The sequence below is a fragment of the Amblyraja radiata genome, chromosome 31 (genome assembly GCF_010909765.2).
Source record: "Amblyraja radiata isolate CabotCenter1 chromosome 31, sAmbRad1.1.pri, whole genome shotgun sequence".
Taxonomy (NCBI): domain Eukaryota; kingdom Metazoa; phylum Chordata; class Chondrichthyes; order Rajiformes; family Rajidae; genus Amblyraja; species Amblyraja radiata.
This window is the reverse complement of record NC_045986.1, coordinates 25809542-25835775: the sequence shown is the minus strand read 5'-3', so window position 1 is coordinate 25835775 and position 26234 is coordinate 25809542. Positions and strand designations below refer to the sequence as shown.

The following is a 26234-nucleotide window of genomic DNA, read 5'->3' as shown; positions in this document are numbered from 1 at the left end:
TCCTTCTCTCCAGAGATGCTGCCTGTCCCGCTGAGTTACTCCAGCATTTTGTGTCTATCTTCCATTAAACATTCTTCCTCTCATCTTATAGCTTTGCCCTCTAGTGTTGGAAATTTCCACCCTGGGGGGAAAAGGTTATGACTGTCAACTTTAATGTAAAGTTTAATGTGCACGGCTATCCTCCCCTATCTTCACCCAAAATTTATGTATATAGGCTCGCTCTTGAAGACTAGTTTTGTTAAGAAGGGAGGTGTAGTTTTGTGCATTTTTAAAGTCCATTTTTACTAGGGATGGATACATTACTACCAAAACAATTTCATTGCCCGTAGCTAACTGCCCTTCCACCACTGCAGGCTGCGGAAATGCTGCTTTCACTGTGCTGTTGGGTAGGAAACGGTCAGACTTTGACCTAGAAATGATGATGTAAAGCCAATACATGTCCACCACAAGACATGTGTGACTGAGGAAACTTGGAGAAGGCAGCATTTCTCTTCCAGTCAAGAAGCCATATGTTTTGGGGAATAATATTGAAGGAGCCTTGGTAAGTTAATATGTGATACTGAATACTGATTTTTTTTGTATCCATTCATTAATACTGGGATATAACAAATGATTGCATGTCTGTTTCATCTCTGCATGAACCAGACTGGGCAAACTCTTTCTGAAGCTGAAACATGCTATGCAAAAATATTTGTTTGTTTGGAGTTTGTTTAATGATGAAGCAGACAGGGTGATGTTACTGTAGAGGTATTCTTATAATATTATAAACTGCTTATAATATATTATATAATATAATATATAATTATGTAATATATATTAGCGGTTAATATATTATATGTGGTTGTTGTTTTGTAGAGTCATCAACCTAGCCTGAAAACATCAATGTGTATTTATATAATTCCCACAAGTTTAAAATATCCTTTAAAAAAAGCATAATCTGCCAAAAATAAATAACGGGATGGAATAATAGTTGATTTATTTGCTTACTTTGACACTACTGCTTTCTCTGGGAATGGTAAAGGCACAAAATTCCCGATTTTGCCTTAGGTTCAGGAAGAACTGTTAATTACAGATGTGGCTGGACAGAGGCACACTAAAAGCTATTCTTAGTGGAATATAAGCATATATATTGAATTGACATAAATACATTAATAATCTCTGGTGTGTAGGTTTGTTCTTGTAACCATGAAAGATAATTAGCATCTTTAATTATGATTGTGAACATTTACTTGAATATGCTAATTCAAGACCATCATGAATCCAAGTGAATTGAAATGTTTCTCCATTATTAATACTGTGAGGGGCAACAGTTCACAATTATTGATTTTGGAATTATGAGAAATCGATTTAAAAGAAGCAATGCAATGCAAGTAAAAAGCCACATTCAGCATGGTTGTAATGTGTTACTCAAGGAAATAAATGGCAAAATAACTTATGTAAACAATGAAGTATTGTAAACAATCAAGTGTGACCATCTTGAGTGTTTCTTAGTTGATCCTTTGAACATTTCAGGATTTTTGAAGAGAGCGGTCTATTTTCTTCAATGCCTTAGCTTCTTTCTTCATCACCTAAAAATAATGATAAATGAAATTACTGAACTTGTCATTGCCATGGCAAAAGAGATAGGGGTGACCATTATACACAAATAGATGGGATTGTGAAATTGTTTTATCTAAATACAAAGCTCTGAGATGCAAAGGGATCTAGAGGTCCTGATGTACAATTCACAAAAGGCTTATATGCAGGTACACCAGGTAAGCATGTGCAATGTTCTGTTTTGTGCACAACTTCGTCACTTCAGGAAGGGGGACTATCAAGTTGCCAGAACAAAAGAATCCTATGCACAAAGCCTCTGTGCAGAAATTAAATAGCCCTGCTGACTCCTGTGAATCTCTCACCCATGACTACTCAAAGTGGAGCATGTTGGCATTTATGCATCAGGAATACACAGCACTATGACTTAAGTGCCCACAACTGGCAGAAGGAGCATGTCACCTCATGAATTATCCAGCCAACTGCCCCATCAAGTGCCCTCTCCTCCATCTATGGAAGTGTCTGCAGTTCCCACTTTGGTCTCATCAGCCACCTCAGACCCATAAGACAAGTGGATGCAAGTCATCCTCGATCCTGAAGGACTGTCTAAGAAGGATAAATGTGCAGTGAATCAAAAAGAAATCCAGTTAGGAAACCAGGTAGACCTTAAAGTGATGATCAGACAATTTCTTATGGTGAATCTGTGTGGGTTTTAACATTTCCCAGCTTCCTGCTGCTAATAAAAACAGCAGGTCATTTGGGCAAGCACAAAAATACCATACATTCACCAGTGCAGTTGGATCTGGCTAGGAGTCTTCATGTTTTGGAATGATTGAATGTGAAATTGGGTGTAGACCAGACTTTAACATAGAAGAGAGATGGCAGTGATACAATGATACTCAGCACTGATCAGTTCACATTAATTAGGCACACAGCATTGGCACATAACTTACTCCTTTCATTATTCTTTGCCGTAGCTCATTCTGAGTCAGGGGCCTCTCCTCTTCATCGGTCACTGGAGAGTCAACATCGCTGTCATAATCATTTCTAGAAATGGAGGAATTAAAATTTTTACCAAAAATACTTTCTTTACATCTTGATCCAACTATTACCTTCACTCAATATAAATTCCAAACATCATCAGGGATTTTGCAGGATTTTTGTTCCAAATCCTTCTCTCCCCAGCTCATATTTCACCCTCTTACCCTGAACACAATAACCTAATGTGGCACGGTGACATAGCGCCAGAGACCAGTGTTCGATCCTGACCATGGGTGCTGTTTGTACAGAGATTGTACATTCTCCGCATGACCTGCATCTGAGATTTTCGGTTTCCTCCGACACTTCAAAGATGTACAGGTTTGTAGCTTAATTGGCTTGGTATAAATGTAATATTGTCCCTAGTGTGCGTATAGGGTAGTGTTAAGGGGACTCAGTTTGCTGAAGGGCTTGTTTCCGCGCTGTATATCTAAACTAAACCTTTAGAGGGCAGTTTCCATTGCCTTTTTACCCCAAAGTTCACACATCTGGGCCCAATATTTATATTCTTGCACCCACTGAAACATTATTGTTCCAGTGAACATGCACACTATATTTGCTTATTGTCTGGTATTCTTTTCCTTGTAAAATGGCCCGCTGGTTTACTATTTCCTTTTAGTACCACCCCACCAATCATCAGTTTAATTCATCAGTTTGCAATCTCCATAAGATACTTTAGAGGTTGAGTTGATCTTTGTTCCTCCCTGAGAGTCTGGGAGCTACAAACCCTGTGGTAGGAGGTTCAATGTAGACTGGCTGAGTGGGGTTCTCCAAACTCTGACCCATCAGCAGCATAGCAGTTTTCCGTGGGTCATAAGGCTGGTCATAATCCTGGAGTAAATAAAATACAAAATGATAAGTCATTTTGCTTCAAACTCAGACTCGCCAAGATTGGTCAAAATTTGATTGAATTCAATTGATCAATAAACATTTATGTGCGATAATCCATCTTGAGAATTAGTGTCATTGAACAAAACAGCACGGAAATAGACCCAACTCAGCTGTGCTAACCAATATACCATATCGTGCCTGTCCTATATCCTTCCAAACATTTCTTATCCATGTACATCTCTGTGTATCTTTTCAATGTAACTGCACTTACCTGCAGCACTCTCGGGCAGCTAGTTCCATGTACACACTATCCCCCATGTGAAATCATATAGCACTAAAGGAGTCTTTCCATATGTTAGGATCTAGAGATTTCCAGTGTAAAACTAAACTCTCGTGATATTTTCTATTTAACAATAATAATAAACAATATTACCTCATAATTTATGTACTAGTTACAAATACTGTCGTCTATATAAAATATTTTCAAATTCCTCCTCTACATTCGTGGAAGGCACTGGCTATTATTTGGAAAGAGGGATGCAAACATCATCCATGTGTCTTGGCCATGTGCTCATTCTTCATATATGAACACAGACAGTGAGCTGTTGAGCATGGAAGATCTCATTGCTGCTCTTGACTCTTTCAGTTATGATCCTCACACATGCGCCTTCTAAAAACTGGCACAGGTGGGACAGAAATTACCTTGAAAGCATCACAATTTCACTATTGCAGCTGCATCGGAGCCTACACGAGCTAACTCATCAGAGACTGAAGATCAGACAGGGATCCTGGTCAGCCTAGCTTAGCTTAGTGCTGCAACATCTAAATTAAATTAAATTTCTTTATTTATATAGCACATTTTTAGTCAACTTGCATTGACCCCAAAGTGCTTCACATAATTACATTCACACACACAGGCAAAGGTGGGTGAAGTGTCTTGCCCAAGGACACACACAGGCAAAGGTGGGTGAAGTGTCTTGCCCAAGGACACAACGACAGTATGCACTCCAAGCGGGATTCGAACCAGCTACCTTCCGGTTGCCAGCCGAACACTTAGCCCATTGTGCCATCTGTCGTTGTACAAGTGCACAGAACCACTGTGATGCTGTCTTGGCAGATGGGATTCCTGATGGGTGACAAGACTGGTTTAAAGTACTTTTGAAGTGTTCACTGTTGGAATGTGGGAAACTTAGCAGCCAATTTGCACCCAGCAAGTTCCTCCCAACAGCAGGGAGCGGCAGCTGAAGCAATTACATAAAATGAAATCAACCTTGTTAAAAATGGCACATCCCCTTATTCTCTTCTGGAGTTCAAATAATGTATTTGGACATTGTCTCTCACTGGATGGCACAAATCAGCCCTGCATTTGTTATGCACAGAAAATATCTCGTGGGGTCAGTATTACCATGTAACTGCCTACACACAGCTCATAATAAACCATAAAGCAGAGACTGTGAGTTAAGGAAGTGATGCAAAGATACCTTGGATAAAAGGTAGGATTGGATGGATAATAACTCATTGGTACGCTGCTCAATGAGGCCCAGATACTGCATCACGTTGTTATCTCGAATTCCAGATGAAGATCCCAACATTTCATCCAATATTGATCGATCACAGTTTATTTTGTTAAACAATGATTCAATTCCTGTAGATGGAATACATTTCAAATGAAAAGTGGTCTCAATGGGATTTAACACAATTTATTTTACATCATTTGCCTATCAATGATGCTCTTTTCTACCTAGATTGGTCAAAGCAAAGCACAAGGGACCAATCTCCATGACTGGGCATGGAAAACAAGTCTTTGGTAATGAGAAGAAAATCACAGCACAGCTCACATCCACCCATATTTCACAATCACAGCTTCAGGAGTGTCAGTGATAATACTCAGGAGCATGAACTTTGCCTAATTCAGTCATTCCTAGCCCAAGGGTGCAAAGGTCAATTATCTGTTCTTTTTAAATACTGAGGTGTGGGCCTCATTGATAAGACTGGCCAATACACCACATAATATGGTGGGTGCAATATTAAATAGACTGCACACCTGTGGGGCACCCAGAACTTCTGGTGTAAAATCTTGACTTGATTCAGAACACAAATAATATCAGAAAGGCAATACTCATTGACAATTAAAATAGACTGTCCACACAACAATGGGTGTGTATAGTGATTTCAAGTTACCTTCTACATTGGAGGCTCTGGTAATAACCACATCTGTGAATGTTCCACTCTATCACATGTTATCTCATAAGTTATATAGTCATCAAGTGAGATAGAGACACAGAAACAAATGAATGAGCAAAGGCAAAGGTCCATCTAATTCATCTTCTACCTCCTGGTGGTCATGTGATTTAACAATGATGGTATTGTTGATGATCCTTTGTAATCTGTATTAATAAATCTACAGTAGACCCAAGCATGAAGTGAAGAAACCCTATATGTTAGAGGTCTAGGGAATTGGTTCATGCCTTTTCTTTGTATACTGTTGCTATCAGGAATATTAAATAAAACTGCTTAATTTAGTAGAAAGTATTTACATTGAAAATGTGGACATGCACAGTTCACTCAAATAAAGGCAAGATTTTATATAATTACAAGCAATATGGTTGGATAGCTTGTTTCACTGTCATGAGAAAATATGAAATGTGTGTATATTCTGCAGAATAATTTGATTCTTAATTGTAGACATTCTTTTTTCAGGCAGCGCGCAAAAAGTTTAGCCTTTCCCCAAAGGTTATTTTCATAGATTGCACCTTGCTTCAATGTTTTCCACTGCATATACTCTTGGGCCTTTGCTAATTGACAGTTTAGTCATAGATAACTCCCTCTGCTGGAGGAATAGCAGGTTTCAGATTGGTGGGTGGTCGTCAGCAGCAACAAATATTTATATCGCCATGCTGCCCTATAAGGCAACAAATCCAGGTGAATGTCAATGTCCAAAATGTCACACTCTACACCTTCCATCAAAGGTGTATTCTCGTGTTAGCTCAATGGTACCATCTCCCCAATTTGTTTGTTTATTATGTTGTTTATAAGGTATTTACAAGCCTGTTGTGCTGCTGCATATAAGAATTTCATTGTTCTGTTTCAGTGCATGTGGCAATTAAACAGTTTTGACACTTGAGGTACTAAATGAACTGGAAGGACAGGACAGGAAGAGCTTCTCCCACCTTTAACCTGGTAACTATTAAACAAGTTTCAGTCAGAAGACAATTCACCTTCTGCTCAAGGGAAACACTCTCTCCTTAGGAGTCTTAACACATTCCAAATCAATAATTGCCCAATAGGTTTGTGCTCAAATGGATTCTGAGATTTCTTTAATGGTACATCATCTAGAAGAGCTGAGTTTTTTTGAGGGGTAGGGGGTTGGCATTGGGTGGTCAGAAGCAGATCTCTGAGTTGGGGCTGGTAGAACCTCAGTACATGGTAACACTTGTCTTTGCATCACAGATGTATCCACCTGAGGTAGGATAAAGCCCTGTAAGGTGGCCATCAGGTACAGTGAAGCATCGCAAATATTCTCTGCCCACACCCCAACAAACCTTGAAGCCTTACACATGATGATTTGCAGAACCATATGATGTGGAGCATGTGGACTTCCAGAATAAATGGTAGGTAGCTTGGGCAATTACAAAAGCAGTGATTCAGAGAATATACCAGACTTGGGCCTTGTAGAGTAATTGAAAAGATTTTGACAGTTCTGGTGAGGGAACTAAACACCCAACTAATGAACTTACTGTCAAAGTATAGACTAGGGACTTCATGAACGAAATCCTCAGTACCTTCAATAATCAGACCTGATAGTGAAGAGTTGAAAGGATCGATTCTCTCTCCTGCCAGAGAACATAGCCTCACTCTTGTGCTTACTCTTGTACCAAAATAGTGAAAGCATAGTAATTCAGGAAACAACAAATACCAGTTTTGAGTTGATCCAGTATTTTCTTGCCCACTGTGAGCCTGCTCTCGTATAACTCGCACTGTTTGCTCAGTTCCTCTTGTTGAGTTTCAATCTTCTGCATGACACGTTTACGATCTTGTTCCAGTTGCATCTCCTGTGATTTGAAGGATTCAATCTGTGCCTGGATCTGGGGCATATATGAAATGAATTTATGGGAGAGTAAATGACTGATTAGTGTTTCAGAGAGATGGCCTGAAAAATATTGCTCACCAACTTGAACTGAGACTCATTTAATAGCAATAATCACAGAAACAAATGGAAAATTAAGTACTTTTGAAATGAGAAATAAAAACAGAAAATGCTGAAAATACCAAGCAGTTCAGGCAGCATCTGTGGAGAGGGAAACAAGATTATTGTTTCAGATCAATGAACTTTCTGATGCTGCCTGACCTGCTGAGTGTTTGCAATAATTTTTCTGTTTAAAAAAAAAAAAAAAAATCCACCATCTGTATCTTTTTGTTTTTCTTGGAATTTTAAATTGTAGTTACTGCTGTTTTTGTAGGGCTGCTTGCATGTGCCGAAGATGATTCCTCAAAAAAGCAATGAGAAAGTGTTTTCTACTTAGTTTAATTAATGTGCAACTTTTGGCACTGATGAGTTATGACTTCCGTCTCAATTATATTTTATCTAAATCTGTGCAAAATTTCATGTAGTTCTGAGACATGGGCCATGAAAGTTGATTTCTAGACACATTTTTGATGCTTGGCCCACAGCCTAGTAGGAGATTTGAGAGGGGAAAAAAAATCACCTAAGGGGTGGTGGAATAAAATGCCTGGGTGGAGTGCTGCTGTGCTGTAAAATGGGATTAGTATAGATAGGTACTTAATAGTTGGCAAGGGCATGGTGGGCCAAAGAGCCTGTTTCTGTTCTGTAGGACACCATGACATTATGATTCAGGGTCGATCGTGACATCGGGCTTATATAGGCAGTTGCTTATTCTCCCTGGCCTGTGATATGGTGAGTTTCTACCAAATGCACTGGTTTCCTCATCTCCTAAATACATCTTCATAGGTTAATTACCTACTGTAATGAACTTCTTGCATAAGTGAGTAATATGTTGAAATCAAAGCTCACCAATCATATGCTTAAACTGTTTCTATCTCAGGATCAGAAAGCGGTATCTTATCTCCTTCAATCTACAACATTTGAAACCCAAGGATGGTCCTCCCATCCCCAAATTCGAATTCACCTCATCTTCCATTCTTTGCAAGTAAAATGGTGCCCAGTATTGCCAGCATCTCCCCTGCAACCTGGGTTTCTGAAGAACATTTGATTTAGTTGACTTACATCCACAATCTCCTCCTGCTGTTTCTCAGCTTCACTGTTCTGCTCATTGATGTAATTAAACAGTGCAAAGTTACGATCTTCCACTATTGGAGAAAAAACACCATCATAATCTGGAAGTTAAAATCAGAAAAGGTACGCTATCTGATTTTTTAATTTAATGAATTTATGAAGTCTTAATCCCTCAGCGTGCCATTTTCACATTATTGAACAAAGCCAGTGCCGCTAAAATCAGAATCACAATCCCTCAATTTCTTGGGCCTTTGACCTTTAATATCTGTGCCGAACATGATTTCCAGATCAATTCATCTTAAATGCTTGTAGATGATCCATATCTCTCCACATATCCATGTGTCTATTTAAAAGCCTATTAAACGCCACTATTGTATCTGCTTCCACCACCACCCATAGCAGCACATTCCAGGCACCCACCACCCATTGTGTTAAAAACAAGCCCCACACATCTTTAATCTTTGCCCCTCTTACTTTAATCTTCTAGTATTTGACATTTCCATCCTGGGAAATAGTATACCCTGTCTGTGCCTCTCGTAATTTTCAATCCCTAATTAATCAGTATCACTTCCAACTTGCCCCAAACTCCACCTCCCCCCTCTCACCAACCACCTCTCCTCATTCCTCTGCATTTTCCCCATTCCCACCATCTTGCTTTGTTTTGAACCTGGTACATAGATCAAATCTTTCTCCTCACAATTGGAAGGCTGAAAGTATTTACTTACCTTCAACAAACATTGCGACCAGTGCCTCCAAGTTATCCTCCCCTGTGAGAGCACGGATCTGCTGAAAGACAGCCTCATACATCTCCATAGTCTCCTCCTTTGGGTCTTTTCTCTTTCTCGCCGCATCCTGGTCTATAACATTATAAGAGAGTATGTGTACATTTCTGTGATCTCGTTGTCCTCAATGTCCACTCAAACTTCCACAAGAAATGATCAGAGCTCCTAAACAGACCAGTAAAATTGGTGCTGCACTATTGCATTTACTTAGATTTCCCAACTGTCCACACAGACTCCATTGACCAGATGATCAATTAAGTATAAATTGTCTCAGAGTCTCAAGATGTGCACTTCAAATTGCTGCTTGAGACAAATTTTCTTGAGTAAATAACTTCATGTACGTTATTTATTCCAGTTTAAGCAGGAGCACAGTGTGTCATAGTGTCATGCGCCACTGTAGCTGATCTACCACAGAGGATTTAACAAACATTATTGGACGTGGAATCCAGTTCAAATCTCATTTGGGCTCTATGAGAAATTGGATTCCGTTTTTTTTTTAATGTGGTGTCAGCATATGTGACTGCAAACCTTATTGGCTGGTTTAAAATCCCAACTCATTCACAAATGAATTTTAGGGATGGAAACATGTTGTCTTCACTATGTGTCCTTTATTTGATCCAGTGGCACAACACTATTTTTAACTTCTAACTGAAGTGTGTTATTGAGACCCCCAGTTGTATTATAATCAGGGTGTTTGGCAAATGCAGTTAACTGCCTAGCATTCCCTATGACACCAACATCCTGAGAATGAGTAATAAAAATGTTTGTGTCTCATGCAAGCATCGCTCAGGCAATGTTATTTAATTATCATTTTCACCTTTCTTGTAGATGCCATATAAAGCTTCATCTTCACCAGAGCGCTCCTGAGCTTTAATTGCCATGAACTCCTTCAGCTTTTTATCATGGTCAATGACTCGCTGAAGTTCTTTCATCTCGGCTGCATGCAGTGCCAGGTCCTTCTCTGCCTTCTCCTTCAATTGAAGCATCTTTGTCTGTGCTTCATCCCTGGAAACAGATTAGATAGATGTTACTTCATGCCACAGAGGGAAATATTTTCTTCAGTCTATGCCAGAATTAGATTCCAAGAGTATCTTTGACCGCATCCATCTCGGGACTTTGGTGCTGCTGACAAGACCAGTATTCAAAGGTATATTTCTTTGATAAGGAAATGGAAAACCTTATTTCAGCCCATTGGAACCTTGCTCCAGTCCAATGCTTTGTGGTGATTGTTGATATTATGAAATGGTTTATTAGCCTACATCACCCGCTTTAGTCTAGACAAGGGGAGTTACTGAGCTATTGCACCAAAGTGAATCTCACAACCAGGTCAGATCTATTCATATCATATAGTCATTAGGAATCTGCTGCCATTCAGGAATCACTAGATAGCTTTCAAAACTAAGGTTCTGTCTTGCTGTTTCCTCATTCAGCCTTTTGAGTGCTGAGGCCAATTATCACATTTCAGTCTAAAAGCATTTAACTCAGCACAGATGATGACCCATAACCTTGCTGATCCTTTTGCTACAACTTTAATCGATTAAACCTGCAGAGGATTAAGTGGGGACAGTTTTGTCTTTTGTATTTTAGTTTCCTTGATATCACATTAGAACACTGAAACATAAATAACTTCTGGTGCCACAGAAATCTGAGAATCTCAAAAGGATACATAAAATAACAAGAGGTTGGATCCTTCTCAGGATATAGAATAAATTGGAACAAAAGTGAAATTATGTCGATAAAACCAAAAGACTCAACACACCTCAGGAAATTCCCCTTTAAAATAGCTACAGAAAAATTCAAATATTTGGGAATTGAAATTACTAGAAATCACCAGGATATGTTTAAAGCCAATTATAATCCCTTACTTAAGAAATTAAATAATTTGATTAAATTCTGGAAAACACTTCCGATGTCCTTAATAGGCAGAATAAATGCTATAAAAATGATTTTCTTACCACAAATCCTATACCTCTTTCAATCAATACCTATATATCTCCCAAAAAAGTTTTTCAAAAAATTGGACTCAGACATTACAAATTTTATATGGGATTATAAATCCCATAGAATACAAAGAGCACACCTTAATAAACGAAAAGAGTTGGGGGGTCTAGCGCTCCCTAACTTTATGTATTATAATTGGGCAGTAAATATTAAAAATATGATTCACCTGCTGGACAATTCTGCCCAGCAGGCGGACTGGATTGTAATGGAAAAAGGGGACTGCTTCCCGAGTAATATAGGAGCGATTATCCTCTCACCAATAAATTTGAATAATAAAAATTATAATAAAAACCCAATTATACATAGCACAATTAGAACATGGAAACAAATAAAACAGAATCTAAAATTAAGAAACCTATCTCTCTCAATACCAATAGTCAATAACCCATCGTTTAAACCATCAATCATAGACAAATCATTTATACAATGGGAAAGAATGGGAATCAAAACGCTTGAAGATCTGTATGAATTGGGAAAATTACTATCATTTCAACAACTACAACTGAAATATAATTTGAAAAATAACCAATATTTTAAATATCTTCAAATTCGTGATTATCTGAAAAAATACACAAAAGACTATCATAATATGCCTTCCGACTTACTAGATGAAGCAATGAAGACAAAGGCGGAATCAGCTAACCTAATATCGTACTTATATAATATCATTTTAAACATAGGAATACCCACAACAGATGGAATTAGAAGAGACTGGGAACAAGAATTAGCTATAAAAATTTCAAAAGAGAGCTGGGATAATCATTTACTACAGGTGCATAAATGTTCGATCAACGTACGACATACGCTCATCCAATTCAAAACATTACATAGACTATATTATTCAAAAACTAAATTAAATAAAATCTTTCCTAATGTTTCACCAATCTGTGATAAATGTCTGTGTCAAGAAGCTACCATAGCGCATTCTTTTTTTTTTTGTACAAAAATCCCAAAATTCTGGTATGAAATATTTGATATTTTTTCAAAATTAATTAAAATAAAACTGGTACCAAAACCAGAATGGATCATTTTTGGAATATCGGAAGGTATCCCTGAATTAAACGTGTATCAGAAGAATTTATTCAATTACGGGCTAATAATGGGAAAAAAAGCTCATACTTAAATTCTGGAAAAATGCGCCCACACCAACAATAAAAATGTGGACATCAAATATGTTTGAAACATTACATCTGGAAGAGATGAGATTCCTCTTAGCAGGTAAAGCAGACCAATTCCAAAAGACATGGTCTACGTTTCTGGACCTATTACAAGCATGAGGTGCAATAGTAATTTTAAAAATAAATAAATAAATAAATAAATGGTATCAGGACCTGGCAATGGGAGGTAAAACAACAAAAACAGACTTGGTTGGTAGTCCCCTTTCTGCGGAGTATAATGTTATAATAGAGCGATTGTTCCTACTGTCTTTTTCTTTCTTTTCTAGGGTCTACTTTCTTACTTTACTTCCTTCTCTAACTTCTTTTCTAAGGGGCTTTCTTTTCCCAACACTCTCTTGCACTTCACGACTCTTGCGCACTTTCTTTACTTTCCTTACTTCTATCTTTTTCTTAAAGCTCAAAAAAATGAAGCGGTACAAAAAATGTATTAAGATATATGTGTTGTGTATTATTGTAATTTGCCGTACTTCTAATAAAAATAATAAAAAATAAAAAATAAATAACAAGAGGTGGTGGAGGGGTTAATGGACCGTTTGGGACGGGGAACCTTAGAGATGGTTCATCAACTGCATTTTGTCTGGTCTTCACTATGCATGCATATTTAATTCCAGGTAACCCAAGGAATAATAAATTGGTTTCCAGCAGGCCACTACTGAGAAATCACCCTGTCTCGCTGTGGTGAAATATTTCAGAAGGCTGCTTCGATCTGCTAATTGAGATGAGGGAAAAAGAGCTGAGAAGAGTGTCACTGACGCACAATCTCATCACCTGGCATCATAGGCGGTTGTCGAAATGTCAATCACGGAACCGATTTCCTTCCGAGTCTCAAGAAGTTCCTATTCAAAGTGAGAGAGGTACATCAAATGTCTGAGGTTAGATGATGCACTGGGATTACGAAATATCAGATTTTCTTTATGTAATTACAGCAGCTTAGTGAGTAACCAACAATCAAAGGAACAAGGGATAAGAAAAGGCCATTCAGCTTGAGAGTCTCCCACCACTCATTCAGATTGGCCTTTTTTTAAAATTCAGTGTGATTTAGTTCCTTTCCACAGCCTCCAATTTATGTTTCTGAACCTGGTCCTGCCCGGAGTTATTCGCGCCTAGGTGTGCCGTCAAAGGTATGTGGATTGGTCCTGATAAGGCATCGTGATCTGCACAGAAAATAGTCAGCTGCTTGTTGTCCACAGGAGCAAAGGCAAGTTTAGGATCCCACTAAGTAAATCTAGTGAAGAAACCAGAGATAAGAGTGTTTAAACCCCACTCTCAAAAACTGTGAAACCAAATTTAGTAAGTTTAACAACTTGTGGACTCACCCAAGAAGTAAATGAATATCTGCCAGATTGTCCACACAATTTATCTTCTACCACTATGTTAAGGCTTGCATCTAGTACCAATTGGGATGGGTAAATGCTAATCTCCTGAGTGCCGCAGAAGAGGAAATTGAAAAACAAAGAATCACCTTTCCAATTTTCTGCAGCAAGATATGTTTTCAGCATGCAGAATGGTGAGGATCTACGCACTCCCATGAGAATTGTAAATTACATTTGTGAAGCCTCTGACTCTGGGCTGCAGTCACGTTAAACCCTGAGCTAGAGGAGACACATTCCTGCATAAGATAATATATAAACTATGGAGCAAAATTATTTAAATCCTTACTTTTTCCAGCTTCCTGTAGAGCTGCTCAAACCTTGAACGCTCAACACGCAGTATGTCAATTTGTTCCCTCAGCTGTCCATTTCTCATCAGCTGGGTATTGAATTTCCTCAGTGCCTGTAAATGGGGGTGAATAATTTCTGCAAATTATTTAAAATTATGAGACAGTAAAGTCCCTCTCCCCCAAGAAAAAGCATAGAGTCCTCACCTTTCACCCCACAAACTTCTGCATCCAACATATTATTCTCCAACATTTCTGTCACTTCCAACGTGATCCCATCACCAGTCACATCTTCCCACATTCACCCCTTTTGCAAAGACCGCTCTCTCTGCAATCCTTGGTTCACTCATCGCTCCCCACTCAAACCACCCCCTCCCCGGTTCCTTTGCTTGCAACCGCAGGAGATGTAACACCTGTCCCTATACCTCTGCCCTCACGTCCATCCAGGGACCCCAGCAGTCCTACTGCGTCTGGTGTTCCCAATGTAGCCTCCTGTATATGAGTAAGACAAAGCATAGACTCAAAGACCATTTCATCGATCTCAGTGTGCCAAGGCTTATTGGATCTCCCGGTTGCTAACCATTTTAACTCTTCTTGCTATTGACCTTTCCGTCCTGGGCCTCTATTATCAGAGTGAGGCCACACGTAAATTGGAGGAACAGCATCTTATATTCCGTATGGATAGCTGACAAACAAACAAATTGAATTCTCCAATTTTAGGTAACTACAACCCCCCACACCTTTTTTCCCCTCTCCCTCTTTGCCCTCAAACCACCTGGACTCAACCCTATTTCTCCCCTTCCAACTACATTTCTTTCTCTAGCTTCCCAATTCACAACTCTAATCCTTTTATCTCATACCTTCTGTTTTTTCATCTCTGGCCTCTGTCCAAACATCTGCCTATCATCTGCCCCCCCCCCCCCCCCTCCCCTGGCTTTCCTGCCCTGCCTCTGCTACAATCAGTCTGAAGAAGGATCCTGACCCCAAACATCACCTATCCATGATCTCCATAGATGCTGCCTGACCCACTGAGTTACTCCAGCACTTTGTGTGTTTTTGGTAAATTAGCATTAGTAGTTTGTTGTTTCTACAAACTGTATATTGAATCTTTTTTTTTTAGGTTTTAGTCCTGATAGATTAGGTATTCAGAACGCAAGTTAACCTAGCAACTCAAAGTGGGATGAGGACTGAATAAGAACAAGAAAGTGCCTTTAGTTAAAATAAAAGTCACAACATGGTTAAGGAGAGCCTTGGTTCCACAACGCCTCTTAATGCAGCTCTGCGCATGAAATTAGAGATCCTAGATCGGTTGGTAACTGATCTGGAGTGTTCATTAACGTTCAAAACTAATTAGTTAAAGTAATCTGGATTCACATTGATATTCTTCTTCTTCTTCCTCGTGTCCGGCCATCTTCCATATCACGTCTTTCCGGTCGGTCAGTGATGGTTGACGGTCGGTGGTTGCAGAATTGGCTACTTCAGTCAGTCACTGTGGTACAGTTTCTGTCGTCAGCATTGCCCGGGATGCGCCACGTGGAGGCTTCTGCTTGCATCCCCATTGATATTCATCTCCAGAATTATCTATTTATTTTTCAATTCGGTACACAGCTGTCACACCTTCTGTGCAGTTCTGCAAATATTCGTGCCAAGGCCAGGCATGAAAGTGCCCAAGCCCACCGAAACTGAAGCTCAATTAGATGCAATACGAGATTAAAAAGAAGAGAAAGAGATTCAATTTGAGAATTTAAAAGCAGTCCCTCTATAACCACATTGGAACTGAGCAGATTTTTACCATTTGTGGCCATAACTCCTCTGTCATCCTTTAAATTCACTTCAGCAGTATTTCCTGCATGGGAGTTGAATCATGGATTTGTTACAGCGCAGAAGGAGACCATTTGGCCCAAAGAGTCTATGCCAGCTCCTTGAAGAACATTCAGATTATTGGCCTTCACCTACTTGTTCACCCTCTGGGAATTCTTACCCTGTACTGATGGTCCTCCATGACCCCAATGTTCTTCGCCAGCTGTTCATTCATTGCTTTAACGTTAACACCTGTACACAACCTCTTCTTCTGCTTGAAGATTTTTTGCTCCAAAACCTTTATCTGTATTGAAAAGAGTTAAAAGGAATTTACAAGAAATGTTTATTGATACAGATACACAGTCACAGATACTCCCATTTGTGTGAATGCAGACAATGTATGTGAGCACATATATGTAGGCATACAGTCAACGGTACCCTCAAACATACATACGCTCAAACGGATACACATCAATGTCCTCACAGTCATGGAGATTCACATCCACAGACATTGAAATATACAAATCTCAAGAAGCCACAGAATATTATGGTATGTTTCTATACCCACAAGATATTCTATTTTGGGAAGGGATGCTGATGTTCAAACAAGGGATTGGAGAATGATACAAGAAGATTGGCAGGTTTCTGAGCACCAGTTCTAATTCAGAACTACCTTGAGCAGCTCAGCAACAAATGATTACATCAGTCAGAAGGGTCCCAAACCATAACATTGTCTGTCCATTTCCCTCCACAGATGCTGCCTGACCCAGGCAGTTCCTCCAGCAGCTTGGTTTTACTCCAGATTCCAGCATTTGCAGTTTCTTGTGTCACCAACAAATGCGTTGGGAGACAATGTAAAGCAAATTTACAAGAGGCAAGTCAGGTATGACGTATCATGACATCTTAGTGATTGATGTGGTTACTATGTAACTGATCCACTGGGCAAAGTCTCAGCGTTTAGCCCATAGGTGGGTCACAGCAACTAAACTTAACAAGCATCTGATACCCTCATTGTTCCCAAGGGGAAATAAGCCAGAATTCAAGCTAATGATCTGTCTGTAAATTACATGAGCAACGGCAATAGCAGGATTTGTTTTGTACAAATAAAACATTCCTGCATCACTCATGGTGTTCGGTTCCATGAAGAATTATCACTGGTTTTTCACACAGAGAGTGGTGAATCTCTGGAACTCTCTGCCACAGAGGGTAGTCGAGGCCAGTTCATTGGCTATATTTAAGAGGGAGTTAGATGTGGCCCTTGTGGCTAAGGGGATCAGAGGGTATGGAGAGAAGGCAGGTACGGGATACTGAGTTGGATGATCAGCCATGATCATATTGAATGGCGGTGCAGGCTCGAAGGGCCGAATGGCCTACTCCTGCACCTAATTTCTATGTTTCTATGTTTCTATGTGAGGTCTGGAGCTCTGCTGCACATGATGCACTGAAGGATTTTGAGCATTCAGCAGAACCAGTTAAGGAGGAGCAGATAAATGTAGATGGAATGGTGAGTAGGTTTGCTGACGACACCAAATTGGAGGAGTTACAGACAGCGATGAATGGTGTCAGAGGATAAAGGGGATATAGTCCAGCAGCAGAAATGGGCTTAGAAATGGCATATAGAGTTTAACCCAAGCAAGGGTGAGGTGTTGTACTTTGGGAGGTTGAATGTACGCAGAGAGCACATAGTCAATGACAAGACCCTTAACAGCATTGATGTGCAGTTGCTTACCGAAGCTGGCAGCACAAGAAGTTGGGTGGTTAAGAAAGCATACAGTATGCTTGCCTTCAGTGGTAGGGTATTGAATATAAGAGTCAGGAAGTCATGATGCAGCTCTCTAGGACTTTGGTTAGGCCACATTTGGAGTATTGCATGCAGTTCTGGTCGCTTCATTACAGGGAAGATGTAGAGGCTTTGGAGAGGGTGCAGACAAGGTTTACCAGAACGCTGCATGAATTAGATGGATTCAGATATGGGAGAGGTTGGATACACTTGGTTTGTTTTCTTTGGAACGTTGAGGGGAGACTTGATAGAAATATATAACATTATGAGAGGCACAGCTAGAGTAGACAATCAGAACAGTTTTTCCCAGGGTAGAAATGTCCAACACTAGAGGTCATAGCTATAAAGTTCAAAGTTTAATGGAGATGTGTGGTGCAGTTTACTTACACAGAGAGTAGTGGGGGCCTGCAATGCGCTGCCATGGGCGGTGGTTGAGGCAGATGTGAAAGTGCCACTGAAGAGGCATTTAGATAGGCACATGGAAGTGCAATGATTAGAGGGATATGGAGTATGTACAGGCAGTTGAGTTCAGTTTAACTTAACAAAATGTTCGGCACAAACATTGTCTGTCGAAGGGCCCGTTCCTTTGCTATACCGTTCTATGTTCTAAATCTGCACTGTTCCCAGATGTGCCAAATTTAGCAGACCTGATTATCCCAGCATGCAAACTTCTATTACCGAAGTCAAGCAACAAATGAAGTCCAGTTATGTCTATGCGGTCTAATCCTTCCTGAGTCTAGACAGCAGAAATCCCTGCAGAGGCAGTATTAATATAATCAGGCCCTGACAACTGAAGTGTTAAACACTCCTTTGTGGACTCATGACGATTAGGAATGTTGACCGCCAGCGGCGGCATCTCCCCCAGATTCCTGCCTTGAACCCGGTTCAAATTCTCCTTGCATTGTGCATTGTCTATCTAGTCCCACCCCAACACAGCAATTTTGTGGGCCTGGAGCAGCATCTTGCTGGCAAACGTTTATTTCCTGAAATTATTCTCCTGTTGTGGATAGTAAATCCGGAAGCAGAATCAAATAGAGAGTGGCAAAGTTTAAAGGAGATATGCAGGACAAGGTTTTTTACACAGAAGGTGGTGGGTGGCAGTGGAGACAGATACGATACAGGTGCACAACCTTTTATCCGAAAGCCTTGGGACCAGACACATTTCGGATATCGGACATTTTCGGGTTTCGGAATGGAAGATTTTTAGCGTAGATTAGGTAGGTAGCGCTGGCGGCTTGGAAAGTTTGGAGCGGCTGCCTCCTCCCCGGAGACCGCGGAATCATTGTAAATCATTGCTTAAATGTTAGTCAGTTAGTTTGGAGGGATTTTATGTGGTGGGGGTGAAGGGGGGAACTTTAATTCTTAGTCCCCTGCCTGGTCAGAGAGGCGGGGAGCGGGCAATGCCTTTCCGGGTCGCCGTGCAGTACTGTGCCGCGGCACCCACATCACAGAGCTGGTGCTGCGGGTGTCCGGCCGCGCTGGATTTGGATTTGTAGCGCCGCGCAGCCAGGGGTAGAGTTCGCCGTGGTCGGAGCTACAACCGGCGCCGCCCGTGGCTGGACCACCGCAGCCCGGACCGCTGTGGGCCGCGGCTCCCAACATCGTGGAGACTGCGGTGGGCCGGCCACGGGCGGCGCCGGTTGTAACTCCGACCACGGCGAACTCTACCCCTGGCTGCGCGGCGCTACAAATCCAAATCCAGCGCAGCCGGCCACAGCCCCAGCTCCACGATGTTGGGAGCCGCGGCACAGCGGTCCGGAGCTTACTGCACGGCGACCCGGTAAGGCATTGCCCGCTCCCCGCTTCTCCGACCAGGTAGGGGACTAAGAATTAAAGTTCCCCCCAAAAGCCCACCAAACTAACTGACTAACATTTAAGCAATGATTTACAATGATTCCTACCCTCCCGCGCAATATACACTCACCCAATATACTCTCACCTTCTCTTTTATGAATGGGGATTTAGTTCCCCTTTGTTGGAGGACCGACCGGAGGTTCCGCTGTCACCTCTGCGGGCCGCCCTCGGTGAACGTTTTCAAGGACCTTTCTTCAAGGACCGAAAAAATGTCCGCTATTCGGAGGTTTTCGTTATTTGGATCTTCGGATAAAAGGTTGTGCACCTGTAGTAGTGTTTAAGGGGTTTTTAGATAGGCACATGGATATACAGGGAATGGGTGATATGAACTACATGCGGGCAGAGGAGATTAGTTTATCTTGTCATCATGTTTGGCATGGACATTGTGGGAAGAAGGGTCTGCTACTGTTGTATATTCTACTGTAAATAAATCTCCCACCTCTGGGCATCCTGGCTCAGATTTCATTTCCAATAGAAGTTCAATTTCCTTGCTATCAATGCCAAGTAGTAAGCCACATCTTCACCTCCACTTCCAGATCCTTGATACTTTGCTTCTCATTGGTGATTTGTTCCTCCAGCTTCTCCTGGTAACTTAAGCTGTTCTGAATACTTTCCATGTCCTCCTGGTCCTGCTGCTGGTTGTGTTTGCTCTCCAAAAGCTGTAGATTTAACATTAACTCCTCACGATCCTTTTTCATTTTCTCGATATCTGCCCTATTAAAATCAGAAGGATCAAGAATCAAAGGACTTGCAAATAGCATTTCAAAAGAAACTATTCTAGGCCTGTTCAGAACTTATATAAAGAAGCACCTTACAACCCTTCACAGTACAGGCAGTCCCCAGGTTACAGCCGACCTGACTTGCAGAGATCCAACTTTACACAAGTTTTCCCATGTCAAAAATAAGTTTGGCTCAGGTTCATCCCTTTGAAAAAAGATCACTGCACCTAAAAAGCGCACTGAACATTTTCTCCCAAACCATAGAGTGATTTCTGCCCTTGTCATTAACGCACACCAGTGAAATGAATATACATGTTGTGTACATAGAAATGTGAGCAAGAGAAATATCACAAGAAAATAAACCAATATTTCTACTCCAGATGAAACACATTCACAAACCTTCCTGTAGAAATTCTCAGTTAAGACTGGAATCAGAAGTCGTCGATAGTTTAAACTCAGCAGTACAATTATGGAGGACATATTCAATCAATCATTATACTTCCAAACAAAATTTGTAGCCAAACTGCTGCCAAGGTATTTTGACGTTCGAAGTCTACACATCAAAGATTGTAATATCTACACATATTATAGTATTGGGGTAAATTGTTTGTTTTTGACATTGGAAAATTCAGTTTATGGTCAGTTCTCTGTATCGGAACCCTTGCGTAACCTGGGTACTGCCTGTGTAGCAATGGCACAAGTCTGATAAGAGTAACCACTGGACTTGTCTTCAGTAACCACCACTGAAACATTCCTGTGAAACCTGTTTTAATGGTTGAAATCCTCCTTTTTGTTTTGGCTTTAAAAGTTCATGTGACAAATAAAATTGACTTTGAAATTGACTTTATCTGAATACCCGCCCCCATTCATCAATTCTGATTTCACTGGCAATTTCCAATTGAATAATTGAAAGGTTTATTTTAGTTATAAGTGACACTGACTCATTACACAGTAATTTTTTATCAAAACAGTATTTCTACCTGGGCACATACATCCCAACTACCAGTCCTACAATAACATCAATCTGTTGCATATGGAATCCTGTACCCTGGTGACACTTACAACTGTTTCCTCAGCAGCTCCTGGGACTCCAAGGTATATGCCTGCCGATCTCCCTCCATGATTCTGAACTGATGCTGCAGCTTTCCCAACTCACTTTCAGCTGTAAGGAGATGAATGTAATCTTAGAGATATGTTCAAAGAAAAACTTGCATCTATCTATTATTATTCCACTGCCCCAAAATATTAATCTACATCATTAAGATTTTAAAATCAACCTGTGCTCCGTCATCATGCACATTTGAGATTTAAACTGGGTACATAAATTTCCTACCAAGCCCTTCCATTTCTCCATCGCTTCCATTGGAACGATTACTCGATGCACTCCCACGAGGCATAGTATGCATCCAGGTTCTCTCTGAAACGTAAACATATTTTGGAATAATATTTTGTACAATTATGGCTAGCTTACTTCCAATGGACATGTTAGTTAATAAAGGGAGCTATGAACGCAGTCTATGTCCAAAAGCTTTCTGATATTTTTGATTCATCAGCATTCCACAGTAACCCAAATACTAATCCTATATTTGGGATCTGTAGACAAGACAGATATGCAAGATTCAGGATTGTTGTGGTTGATCATGTGAAACTATTGAATTCAAATTTGAGCCAAATCAAAGGTTGAAGTGTTGAGCTGCAGTGGAACAGCATAGGAAGGCAAAGAAGTTAGGTCAGAGCGTGATGGAGAATTAAACTGACAGGCTACTGGCAGTTCAGGTACTCCCTGCAGACCAAATGCTTACCCAGCCTGCGTTTTCATTTCTCCAATGTAGGAGGGAGCACATTGCGAGCACCAAATAGAAATGATGAAAATAGGAGCAGGAGTAGGTATTTTACTCTTTGTGTTTATTCCTCTATTCACCACAATCATGGTTTATCATCCACTTAAATATTGTGTTCCTACTTTCCCTCCATATCTCATGATATCTTTGGCATTAAGAACTATATCTACCTCCTTATTGAAAATGCAGTTAATGACATAGCCTCCACTACCTTCTGTGATGCAGAATCCCACATGTTAATCACCCTTTGTGTGAAGGGATTTCTTCTGATTCTCAAATATGATGCTGTGACTCTCGGGTCACTGGGAACATCCTCTCTGTATCAAGTGTGTCCAGTCCTGTTACAACATTAATAGTTTCTAGGAGTTCCCCTCATTTCAATGCGATACTAAATTTGAAATATATAAGTGCATTGCTTTTCTCTTGAAAGGAAGATGGAAAGGAGTAGGCCATTTGCTCCAATGATGAATAAATCACGACTAAGCGTATTAAGACCAAGCGTAGGCTTGGCGATCGTTTTGCCGAACACCTCAGCTCGGTCCACATTAACCAACCTGATCTCCCTGTGGCTCAGCACTTCAACTTCCCCCTCCCATTCCGAATCTGACCTTTCTGTCCTGGGCCTCCTCCATGGCCAGAGTGAGCACCACTGGAAACTGGAGGAGCAGCACCTCATATTCCGCTTGGGCAGTCTGCATCCCGGTGGCCTAAACATTGACCTCCAATTTCCGGTAGCCCTTGCTGTCTCCTCCCCTTCTCAGCTCTCCCTCAGCCCTCTGGCTCCTCCTCTTCCTTCTTCTTCCCGCGCCCACCCTGCATCAGTCTGAAGAAGGGTTTCGGCCCGAAACTTTGCCTATTTCCTTCGCTCCATTGATGCTGCTGCACCCGCTGAGTTTCTCCAGCAATTTTGTCTACCTTTGATTTTCCAGCATCTGCAGTTCCTTCTTGAACAATAAATCACGACTAATCTGCCCTTCACATTGGTTTCTGTCTGGTCCCCACAAACCATCTAATATCTCGAAAATCTACTTGCCTCAGAATAGCGCATTTAGTGTCAGTTGTGGTTTTAAAGCAAGAACTTTATAAGGTACATGTGATTGTCTGCTCTCTAGGTTGTAGCAAATGTCTGAAAAGGCCTTTTAGAATGCAGGCAATGCTGGCAATGGTTTTCTTATCTGTTCAGTTCCCCACCTACAAAATTACACAAATAATCAATGAATTGCATACAGGCTTCTGTATACTTAAGATTTCAGGCTCACATTCTGCCTCACAGACCTCGGAGAGAGCTAATCTCTCTGTGTCTGAGTCTTAAATGGTCGTTATCTTATCCTGAGATTTTACCCACTGATTCTTTAACAGAAGATTCTTTAACATGCTCACAGCAACAACCAAGCAAAGGAGTTCATCTAAACTCCAATCTGTGTATTTCTTCCTTATAATATAACCCCTGGCAACGAGGAGGAAATCTAGCAAACAATAGGCAATAGGTGCAGGAGTAGGCCATTCGGCCCTTCAAGCCGGCACCACCATTCAATGTGATCATGGCTGATCATCCCCAATCAGTACCCCGTTCCTGCCTTCTCCCCATGTCCCCATATCCTCATATCCTCCTATGTTTAAGAGCCCAATCTAGCTCTCTCTTGAAAGTATCCATAGAACCGGCCTCCACCGCCCTCTGAGGCAGAGAATTCCACAGACTCACAACTCTGTGTGAAAAAGTGTTTCGTCAACTCCGTTCTAAATGGCTTACCACTTATTCTTAAACTGTGGCCCCTGGTTCTGGACTCCCCCAACATCGGGAACATGTTTCCTGCCTCTAGCGTGTCCAAACCCTTAATAATCATATGTTTCAATAAGATCCCCTCTCATCCTACTAAATTCCAGAGTATACAAACCCAGCCGCTCCATTCTCTCAGCATACAACAGTCCTGCCATTCTGGGAATTAACCTTGTAAACCTACGCTGCACTCCCTCAATAAGAATGTCCTTCCTCAAATTAGGGGACCAAAACTGCACACAATACTCCAGGTGTGGTCTGACTCTTTGCTCCTATACTAAACTCCTCTTGTTATGAAGGCCAACATGCCATTCGCTTTCTTCTCAGATGACCTGCCCTCCTTGGATGACATATACAAGGCCCGATGCTTGCGCAGGGCCATAAATATCAAGAAGGACACATCCCACCCTGCCAACCACCTTTTTACTCTGCTACCCTCGGGGAGGCGACTCAGGTCTCTGCAGGCTCGCACCGGTAGACTAAAAAATAGTTTCTACCCATGTGCGGTAAAAGAGGTTAACTCCAATAGTGAACACTGGGAAGCAAGAAGTAACTTCGAGGAATACCACTAAATTCTTTTAAACTTTTTAAAAAATGTATCTATTATTTTACTATTAACTGTACATATGTGTATTGGTTACATATAGAGTCTGAAGAAGGGTTTCGGCCCGAAACGTCGCCTATTTCCTTCGCTCCATAGATGCTGCTGCACCCGCTGAGTTTCCCCAGCAATTTTGTGTACCTTGTGTATTGGTTGTTGTGCTGTATTTCTTTTAACGGAGGAGAAGCAAATGGAATTTCGTTGCTCAGTTTTGTGCAATGACAATAAACATATTCTATTCTATTCTATTCACTGCCTGCCGTACCTGCATGCTTACTTTCATAATGTTTTCAAACCTTCTCTGAACTGCCCACAAGACAAGTATATCCTTTCTTCATGTGGAGACAATAACTGCTTATCGAACTTCTGTCATAAAGCAGAAAATACTGCAGACCACGCCGACCATGTTAGCATTCTAGGCTCGTCCTATTTGGGACATATTTAGCCCATACATTCCTCTAAATTCTTACATCTGTCCAAATGTTTCTTGGAAAGTGCGTTTTAAACATCACTCAGTTTCTCAACTGTGGAGGGATTTACTTAAATTCGACTGTTTTTCGAAAGCCCCGAGAATCACTGGAGATTCGTGATCAGGAATAGTATGAGTGATTTCCCTCATAACCCGGTTGCTCCAAGACCGTGTCCAGGCCAGCGTCCTGTCCAGTCTCGCTGAAAGTTACCGCGGCGCATTTGCACGATGCCATTTCGAACTGACTTTGGTCCTTTCATTCAGAAACATTAAGCATCGACAGAGCAAAATATAACACAACGATAACTAATATTAGTAAGTACTGGCATTGATTATCGCTGAAGCTTCTGTGGAATTTTATAAATATTCGGGGAAATTTTTCAGATGAAGAAATTCCAGTAAACTGGACCGGGCAAGAAATGGGGACTTTTGTTCTTTTTGCAATCATTTTGGTTGAAATAGCCTTAAATTATTTTGAATTGTAATGCATGAATCGATGCAGTGAAATGGTTTAATGGAGACTGCACTGGAAATGTTTACGAGATTAGGTTTAGATTATTGTAATAAATTTGCAAATCTGGGTGTAACCTATGAGAGATTCTCACTTCCTACCTGGCTCACGGTTCGGTTCGGTGAGGACCGACTCGTGTCCCGGGATCTGCAGTTAATTTCGGCAGGAAATGTTGTTGGCAACAGTCTCTAAGGCCAGGGGCACCAGCCAATCCACAAAGGCTACACTTGCTCGTGTTGCGTTGAATACAATGTGTTGCGATGGCTACCGTATCAGCAATGTGTTAATTCTGAGCTGTGCTGTTATGTTGGAGTTTCACTTTACATGCCCCAAGCAGCTGAAAGGGATATTATAAAAGTTGGCACCGGTTTTGTTTAAATTGAGGCGTAGTTAGAACATTGAGCAGGTGCATGGTAAAACTTTCAGAGTGGGAAGTCCACTCTATCTAAAGATATATGAAGATGCATACATATTTTTCTTCCCATTAATGTGTCTCCTGAGAAATAAAAGCAGTGAAAGCCATATATGGCCTCTCAGGCCAGTTCCATCTTCCAATAAGATCATGACTTATCATTTGTCATAATGTCACTTTCCTGCACTCTCAGTAT

General features: G+C 40.9%; 2 protein-coding genes across 2 annotated transcripts in view; one reads left to right on the top strand and one right to left on the bottom strand.

Moving 5' to 3' along the window:
* LOC116990479 overlaps nucleotides 1-15298 on the top strand; it is a 128217-nt gene extending 112919 nt beyond the window's left edge. Inside the window, exons 15-16 of the transcript XR_004416555.1 lie at nucleotides 5929-5931; nucleotides 15288-15298. The gene's annotated coding sequence lies outside the window, so the exon portion shown is untranslated. The remainder of the gene's footprint in view (nucleotides 1-5928; nucleotides 5932-15287) is intronic.
* LOC116990478 (coiled-coil domain-containing protein 114-like) lies at nucleotides 952-25866 on the bottom strand. Its single transcript, XM_033048197.1, has 15 exons — nucleotides 25728-25866; nucleotides 21761-21844; nucleotides 21490-21589; nucleotides 20233-20422; nucleotides 16256-16378; nucleotides 14277-14390; nucleotides 13386-13453; nucleotides 10256-10443; nucleotides 9382-9513; nucleotides 8648-8730; nucleotides 7319-7487; nucleotides 4884-5047; nucleotides 3299-3402; nucleotides 2487-2580; nucleotides 952-1568 (listed from the first exon to the last, which is right to left on the bottom strand). The coding sequence occupies exons 2-15, from the start codon at nucleotides 21831-21833 to the stop codon at nucleotides 1509-1511; spliced, it is 1662 nt and encodes a 553-aa protein (XP_032904088.1). The 5' UTR covers nucleotides 21834-21844; nucleotides 25728-25866; the 3' UTR covers nucleotides 952-1508.
* Between the last annotated feature and the right edge of the window lie 368 nt (nucleotides 25867-26234).